The sequence below is a fragment of the Limulus polyphemus genome, unplaced genomic scaffold, assembly GCF_000517525.1.
Source record: "Limulus polyphemus unplaced genomic scaffold, Limulus_polyphemus-2.1.2 Scaffold1770, whole genome shotgun sequence".
NCBI classification, from domain to species: Eukaryota; Metazoa; Arthropoda; class Merostomata; order Xiphosura; family Limulidae; genus Limulus; species Limulus polyphemus.
This window is the reverse complement of record NW_013667380.1, coordinates 60038-69535: the sequence shown is the minus strand read 5'-3', so window position 1 is coordinate 69535 and position 9498 is coordinate 60038. Positions and strand designations below refer to the sequence as shown.

Sequence of the window (9498 nt, the reverse complement as noted above, 5' to 3'; positions counted from 1 at the left end):
AAAGCTATAACTGTGATTGTTATAACGCTTATCAATCGGAAAACTTCAGATATTTGACCAGGAACCTTACAAAGTTCGAACATTAGAAATCATTTAACCACAGTGGATTCTCATTGGACATTAGTATTTTTACGAAAACGTTATCTAATGTCACCGGTAGGAAAAATATCGGCGTGTGATCAGCGAGAAGGACGAAGCTAGCTAGCTTCCCGTTAAGTGAATTATACCTACATCAACTCGTAATCAACTCGCTCATCGTGAGCCTTCGATAAGATATCGAAGAAGTTCCAGACTAGAAAGAAGACTTTATATTGCTTCTAAGTTTGTGAAACTTTTGTTTATAAATCATTGTTTGTAATAAATATTTGTAATAACTGTTATTGTAAATTGTATTGTTGTGTGTACATGAAAACGTATTTGTGTTAAAAAAGTAAACTGTGTGTATCAGTCTTGTTGGCAAATATAAACTGACTATATATCGGCTTTTATTTAACTGCATAATCCAAAGTACAATTTAACTACCGAATTTAAATTTATCAGTTAACTCAATTTCAGGTTATGTGAACTTCTAATACGTAACATTTTACATAGAATATTGCAATTTCATCCAATTTTGTTGGATAGTTCTATACACTGAATGTTGTAAATTTCAAGGTCATAAAAGTATTCGATATGATGCAATAATTGGACTCCACCGTAAATAAACGTCATAAAAACATGTTGACAATTTCTGGTGATGTAACAGAAAAATGACATTTATTTTGCTTGTTTATCTTCTAATGTGAATCTTCATATAAACACAGTTCATCTTTATTGTAAAGCAGTAGCTGATATGACATCAGTATTATTATCTTACATTCTTACCCTAGTTTTACGTGTTTTATAAATTTATTATATTCTTTCTTTAGTGTTAGTTTCATTAAAATATTAGTTGAAATATTTATTTTTTATATGTATTTCTGTAATTTTCCATATCAGATAATCTAATCATAGTTACTTTCAAGAAGACTGCGTAGACTGTGCTATCTTCAGATATTGTGATTATTATCTGACTAGAAGTCTGCTGATATTCTGAATATTATCTGATCACCAAAACTGTAGACTGTGCTATCTTAAAATATTCTGTGTATTATCTAATCATTATGAATGTTTAGGCGGTGATGTCTTGAGATATTGTGAATGCTAAAGATATGGCGATACGATAGGAGTATCTTAACGTGAAGCCGTGATACGATTGTATCGATACATTGCTCGATATTTATGTATTCCCGAAATTTGACAAACTTTCAGTAAATATTATGTCTTTTGTACAAAAAAAAGAAAGAATTTATAATAAAGTATTTCTGTTAAAAATTAATGATTCAATAAAGGAAGATGAGTATTGAGTACTACATGTCTTTATTTCTTTTATCAAAAACATTACATGCAAAGTAACATAACAAATAAACAATAACAAAATATGTAGACAAATATTAACTTTTTTGTTTTCATTTTGCTTCTCTTCCCAGCTGCCATTCAGTTGATCAAACTTGAGAATTTTAAAAATCACTGTAAAGTGTGAAGTACTTAAAGAAGACAATGTTAGTAATATAGATAATAAATTACAGACAAGACTGTCAAACTTTGTAACAAACCGTTGGTAAAACTTCTGTATCTAGATACGTATCGTATTGACTACTATGATGAGATACGCACCCCTAGTGAATACTGTCGGATTTTGATTATGACTGGGTAAATTGGTCTGTCTTAGGACAATTTGAATTTTACGTGATTATTATAACGTTATAGTCTGTATATCATTCATGTATTCTGGACATCATCTGATTATACTATCTTCATCCATATCATGACCGAAGACTCACAAAATCTGTCTCTTAGCCATTGTAAATAGTATCTGTTCATGAAGACTTTTAGATTGTTTTTTTTTTCTTTCTGATATTCTTTATATTACCTGATCATGAAGACTATGTGGGCTGTAGTATCTTCAGATAACCTGAGTACTACTTGATCATGAAGACTGCGTGAGCTACACTGTCTTCTTATATTCCGAATATTATCTGATGATATTGTCTGATGTTATTATCGCACAGCAATAACTTTTAAGGATCACAGAAAAATGTATAGAATTAATCATTTATAAACCGATCGTCATCACTCAGAAAACGATACAGTTCATATAACACTTCATTTGACAAACTAGTGTCCGGAATAACTTGCTGCTTTATTTATTTTTTAATCATTGTACATTAATTTTACACATTTTGGCCGTTAGGTGACACTGTGAACGAAAAAGTATTACTTGTCTCAGCATTGTTCACTGCAAACAGCTTGAATGTGGTATCTACAATACTCCACCTTCTTCGATTTCTCAAAGCGTGATTGATATTTCCTTTATCTGTTTATTTGTGTTATAGCAAAGACGCGAGTAGCATTTAAAGCATGAAGGGAGCGTCTCTAAGTTAGTTCTTCTTGAAATTAAGAAAAATTAATAATGTTTATTGTAATTGGAAAGCTGCAAAATTAGTTTCGTACAATGTTCAAAAATTAACGTGTAAATATTTTTAAAACAAATTTAATAAAACCTAAGCGCATGCTCAGTAAAAGTAAACGAATAAAAAAAAACGCGTGACTTTCCCAGAGGACGCTATATCTACCAGCACTAGAGTAAAGCGTGCAACACGAGCCACGTGCAGCGGATAGTTAAACCGCTGCAACCGAAGGTTGTAGAAAACATGCCATCTGTAGTAAGTAATTTTGAGTATAGTTTCTATCTGTACGTTAATAAGTGGTTATTTGCCAATAATTTTGGATCTTACAGTTAGTGTATCTGGTGTAGGTTTTATACGATATTATGTACCATAATAACCAATGTAAGTTGCACTATGCCATTGCGGTCTATAGAGAGGCTATTCTAACACTAACAGTATCACAAAACTGGGATATAATGTTTTTACGTTCAGTTCACTGTTGGAGAAAAGATCGCTTTGAAATGTCAGCTGCACTGTCTTAAGTTTATTCATCACAACATGCTTTATATAACTTATAAGTACATCGATTCAACAGTAATTTGTGTATGTATTATTATTAAATAACGGATATTGATGCAAATATATTGTGATTTACTATTAAAAACTCTCATTCCCACACATAAAACGCACACGAAAATACGTGAAACAACCCCGTATGTTAAATAAAACGTCAAATAATGTCCCCCTCTTTGAAGTTGAACGGTGGTTGTCAAACTTGGTAGTTATTTTTTATTTGCATCTCGGGTATAGATGAAATGTACCGACATTGCAACACCCAAAAATTTCGTAGAATTGGCGTATTATTAAACTACCGTGAAAGTACCGAGAAATTAATATTTTCAGGACTTAATATTACGGTGAAAGTAACCACTGCGTGTGGATAATGATTTTATATGATTCAGTGAAAATCACGTCCTACGCCTACTGCATGTCTTACACTCGTCATCGCCCCCCAGTGGCACAGCTGTATGTCTGCGGACTTACAACGCTAGAAACCGGGTTTCAATACCCGTGGTGGGCAGAGCATAGATAGCCCTTTGTGTAGCTTTGTGCTTAACTACAAACAACAACAACACTCGTCATCTGTCGCACTCGCTTGTAGACGACAGATTAGAAAGTTGCATTAAAATAAAACTCCTAGTATTTTCGATGAGGCACGCTTTGAAATCACTCGAACACTCGAGTCTCTCTCTATCTCCCTTTTTTCTAGTTTTATTGTAAGAACTGCTTTGTGTATTCATTATATTTGTTAGTTATTAAGATTTCTTTTAGCCGTAATGATGACAGTACTTATAAAATCGTAAATTCGTTTCGTTGCTCTGTGTGTATGGAAAATGTGAATTTTCTATTAGTATTATAAATTGCAATGTTTCCTGGCCCCTTTTTACAGTATTGTTTCTGTAACATTAACAGTGCAGGTTAATTTAACTTCATTTTAAGCAGCACTTATAACACTGATATATTGTATCGGACTAATTATTATAAGCTTGTTATCGTAAGTTGAGGCATTTTTGAGACGCACAACAGCTACCCATATTTAGATATTAAAACGAATTGAGCCTTCATTTTTACAGGCGTAAAATATATGAATAAAAAAGTAATTATTATAAAACATATTCTCAAAACTAGATGAAGCTTGTGAATGACTAAAATCTTATTATAATAGAGCTTGCGATGTATACGTCCAAAACTCTGATCTCGGAAACTACCACACCAAATCATAACTAGGTAATATTTTTATAACTAGGCAGTATTTTTATAACTGAGCAATAAATAAAACAATTGAAATTTCAGATTTAACCAATAAAAATTACAAAAAAAGAAGTAAGTTTCAGATTTAACCAAATATAAAACAATCAAAAAATAAACTTAAAAAATTATTTGCTTTCTATAGTGAAAATCTCATGAGTTTTGCAACAGAAAAGCAAGGCACTTTCATTTATAACTGCGTCTACAAATAAATACTTCAATAAAATCTACTCTGTGACGATAGCTCATTTTTAAACTAAAATTTCAATAAAATCATTTTTCTCATGAATGGTGAACATTATTGAATGACAAGTATGAGTACATTGTTGTAAAACTGTTGGACAATTCCAGAAAAGGCCGCAGACCCAATAGCCTTCCGCAGGAACTAGCAGTTATACCTCCCCAGAGGGTGGGTATTTCTGCTAGTGTTATTAATGCATGGCTATTTCGACGCATTTTGTAAATGCTACCCGCAATGGAAAGACTGGTATGATTGTTACTTCAACTTTGGTTATTGTTTTTGTCATTTTGTACTATCGTTAGCTACTGGTTGCAGGTGAAGCGAACACAACTTTAGTTACTGTTTTTGTGTCATTTTTCACCATTGTTAGCTATCGGTTATTGCAGGCGTAGCGAACACAGCTTGGGTTATTGTTTCTGTCATTTTGTACCATTGTTAGCTACTAGTTGCAGGTGAAGTTAAGTACAGACTGACAGAACTCTCCAGTTGTTGGAAACCAGATAAAGTCGAGTTGCTTCTCATTTTGTGTCTTCAAATCCATAGCTGGGAGGATGAAGCACATACCCTTAACATTAGACAGCCTGGACGAAATCTTGAAAGTGCAACTACGCCGCAATGACCATTTTATCTGCAAAACACGGCTTTAAGGAACAGCAACTGTTATGCCCAAAACGGTAAAAAATGGACTTCATTAGGCCAGTTTAAGGGTAAAAACACTTGCTTCAGTTATGCTTAAAACTTTCACATACGTAAATGCACATCTTATATTTGTGAATTTTAATGAAAGTAAGAAACAGAAGAGTAGATGGCGGTAAGCTAAGGTGTTGATCTACGCTTTATGCCCCTTCTTTGAACTACAAGTAGTGTGTTGTTAAGTAAACGACTTACTCAACATGTATTTAGTAAATGAACTAGACAGTTTGAAAACTAGGTGGCACCAAATTATGGTTGTGATTTCCTGTGTTTCTGACATACTTCCTGCGATCTGTATACTTAACCCTACATTTATGTACTAAATCGGAGGAGAAAAAACAAACTAGAAAGCGTTAAATTGGAGGATTGAGTTAAGCCTTAAAAGTATTTACTTGGGCAAGCAACGCCTACTACTTCTATGCAGAACGTCCACTTATTTATTCACTAAACATGAACGATAATAATTAAAACCAGACAAGTAACGTCTGGAACCTTCAAGATTTACTCTTATTTTATTCAGTGTCTAGAGGATAGTGACAAATAAGCCAATTTTTGTAATAATACCACACGGCAAATAAATAAATATGGACGATACCTATAATGATGTGTACGCGGGATAACGAAACTAAGGAATTTTTACTTATAATTTTTCTAAAATTGAGCTTCTCGTTAAATCATTTCCTTAACAAATACAAGTAATTTCTAACAGTAACGTTTCGTCTTATTTTCTTCGAATTGTGTTTATATGTATTGGTAGTATATACGACTTGAAGGAAACGTTGTGGAGATGAAGTTTGTTTTCAACTTGCCGACTAACAAGTATTATTATTAGTAATAATCATTGAAACGTTTTAGTTATGTTACTGCTGTTGACAACATGACGGTATCACGTTTTGAATGCTCTTGTACGGTCTAGAGCTTTACTGATTAGAGAGTAGAATACATTCTATAAATTTGCTAGTTTTTAAATACAGCCCTTGGAAATATTAGGAGTAACGGCATTCATCCTACTTGGATTCATTGAAGTCTCTTATTAACAGCCTTAATAATTGTAACCTTATGTTTTCGGTTCATGAATCTTTGACTATTGACACACTTCTGTCGTGCTACGTTTTGTGTAGTTTTCGTAGTTCAAACGTTTTCTTTCTTTTTTTTTTGACTTCGTGGATCTAGCTTGGTCTGATGGTTAGCGTGCTGGACTGTGGATCCGAGGGTTCATGGTTTGCGTCACATTGCAGCTGAAATATAAAATACAAATCATACACTGCTCTTTGTTGCCGTAGGTGCGTTATAAAAGTGACGGCAAAATTCAACTATTCAATTAAGAGTAGCCCAAGATTTAGTAGTGGGTGCTGTTGACTAGCTACCTTCACGCTAGTTTATCAGTTCAAAAATAGGGACGGCTAGCCCATGTAGCCTTTGTGTAACTTTGTGCGAACGTCCGAAACAAATTAAACATTTAGTTCACGAAGTTCATATACTAATGATCGCACAGCACGTGAGTGATATAGACTTAATATAAACTATGCTATACCGCGTATATTAAGTCTGTTGTGTGCGTGTATTGTTGTAGCGAATATCACGTGCTCCAAAACTGTTGCTTTTTTTTTGCACGTTTGCCATCTGGAACTTCTTAGTCTATCCTATCTTTACGCACATGAGTACCAACTTATCAATAAATCACTGTCAGACACACGTGAGTGTCTCTCTTGAAGAGTTGCTGTGTACAAACCCTTCTAGTCTTTCTCTCTTTTTTTTTTACGTTTTTATCCCATGCTTACTTTACTGATCTTGGACAGCAAGAGGTATCACGAAAACCTCACTTAACGTGACTTTGTGAAAGCAAAGTCACAGCAAGAGTATAGGTACAAAGCAATGTTGTGTAAAAAAAACAATTCCAATAAAATGTGAAAAAAAATCAACAAATGATAAGCCATAATTTTAACTCAGAATGCCATTGGGATGCAGAGAACTGACTGCTATTCCATATGCGACATTTTCTTTCCTTACAACTTCTTTCCATGCGAGCCTTGAAATAAAAATACCTTTCGAAGAGGTTAACCTCCAAGATGCTTTAAACTAAAGCGGAGACATTGTTTTGAGAGTAAAAAGGGGAAGAATGAAAAACAATTTAAATATAGTGTTTTCCACGAGTTGTATGTTGCTATTGTATAGTAGGTTTCTTATTAGGGGAATCTGTATTCATTTCTGTGACCAAAAACAAGTTAACCAGTAAATCGTTATAAGTCTACAGATGACATTGTTTACAATTTCTATCTTGTCTAGGCCTAATTTTTCAGACTTCAAAATTTAAAAATTTGCCACAAGATGAACGGGCTGATAGAAAAGTTTTCTAATGTCAGAGTATGTATTTTCGTTCGTTTTATTATTATTATTCAGAGTTGTGATATATACCAAATTAATTAGATGTTGATCCAAAGTTTTATTTCAAAGGATATTTTGGTCCCAGTTTCAAAGTAATTTGTTTCTTGTTAATCATACATGAGAAGTAAAAATTGGAATTATGCTTTTATTATAACAGTGTGAAGCTTGTTCCAGTTTGTAGAAATATGACTGCTGTGTTTTTCAGATAGCATGGATGTTGGATATACAAGACTGTTTGGTGTAAGAGTTGTTATTTAGTGATTTAATATTTAATGATTATTTAGTTTTCATAACAAGAGTGTTAAAAGTTACTTATTTTGAAAGTGTTAGCTGTGAAAAGTTTAAGTAATGGCACGAGTCGTACGTTAAGTATGTAGTTTAATTGTTGTATTAGGCTTTAGTAATATTTCTGACGTAATCTTACTCGAAATTTCCAAGTTTTTCTAGTTATGTGTAATATTGTTGCTAGGGCTAGATATTTCTAGATTTTCATTTCGCATGTAATAAATATGTGCAGATAGTGAGTGAATGTGAAGTCAGAAAAAGTTAGTTAGTGAAAGAAAAAAATTAAGTTGAGCCAGCATGTGAGTGATTAGCCTTAACGGGCATTTCTATAGTGAGTTTCACAGCTGTATTGTAACAACAGAGATAGGAAAAATAATTTGTCTTGTCAGTTGGGTTCTAAAGTAACTAAACCAAACTGTGTGGGTTTTTGACGAAAAAAAAATTATTTAAAGCTCTGGATACAATTGTGGTAACCAGAAGAATTTAAAGTTAAGAAGAAAACGTTAGGATAGTGAAAATGAAGCTATACTGCTGATTGTTAGTTTGGCCTTAAAGGGCTTTATTTTAAAGTGAGTTTCAGAGTTAACAGAGATAAGGAGAATAATTAGTCTTGTCAAATGGTTTTCTAAGGTAATTGAACCTGCCTGTGTGGATTTTGACAAAAAGGAGACAATTATTTAAAGTTATAGATACAACTGTGGTAACCCATAGGGTAACGTAAATGAATCTATTGCAGATTGTGCAGTAAGAAACAGAATAGAGAAAAATAATTCGTTTTGTCAGTTGGGTTCTAAAGTCACTGAACTAGCCTGTGTGGACTTTTGACGTAAAAGAGAATTATTTAAAGCTCTCTATACAACTGTGGTAACCAACGGGGTAAGTAAGAGAACTTATCACTAATTATATTGTGATAACAGAGGAAAAAGAGAATTATTTAGAGTTTTAGATGCAACTGTGATATCCTGTAGTGTAAATAATTTTTTTACATACGTTTGACTTGTTTTGAATACGTTATTTTAAAACAAGTGGATTGTGAGTTGTCCGTTTATTGTTCGAATTTATCGCCAACAAATCACAGACACCTACTGCAAGGAATCCGGCCCGTACATATATAAAAATCTGACTGTAGAAACTGAAGTTACTAACAGATAGGATTTTAATTTGTGTACTGTTCATAAATGAGTGAACTGTGTTCTATTACTGGTTTACTAAAACTTCTTTAATAATTTTGGTTTATTCTGTATTCGATTTAGGCATATACATGTGTAAATTATAATGCCTTCACAGTACAATTATTTTTTGTAATTATAATAAACGGACTTTGGCTTTAGTTTAGTGGCACGGTTACTTCAGTTATTTAGTGTACCGTTATGGTTAATGGCTGTATTTTTGTCATTAATGAGAGTGTAATGTAAATACACAAAAAAAGTTGGACAGTAACTGATTTTTTAGTGTGTAAGAACAACGGCTGCAGTTCATAATATTGTTACGTCTCCGTTCGTTAGTTGATTTTCCGTAAATTCGTTCCGACGAAACTTTAGCGACACAAGTCCTTTCTTAAATAAAACTGGTTTATTCTTTCCAAATACAACTTTACGATACACTCAACTTCAACAG

At 33.0% G+C, this 9498-nt stretch overlaps 1 protein-coding gene across 1 annotated transcript in view; it reads left to right on the top strand.

Moving 5' to 3' along the window:
* Window positions 1-2595: 2595 nt before the first annotated feature.
* Window positions 2596-9498, top strand: part of LOC106464885 (septin-2-like) — a 47727-nt gene continuing 40824 nt past the window's right edge. Inside the window, exon 1 of the mRNA XM_013925047.2 lies at window positions 2596-2744. Coding sequence (XP_013780501.1) covers window positions 2733-2744 — 12 coding nt within the window. The 5' untranslated portion in view covers window positions 2596-2732. The remainder of the gene's footprint in view (window positions 2745-9498) is intronic.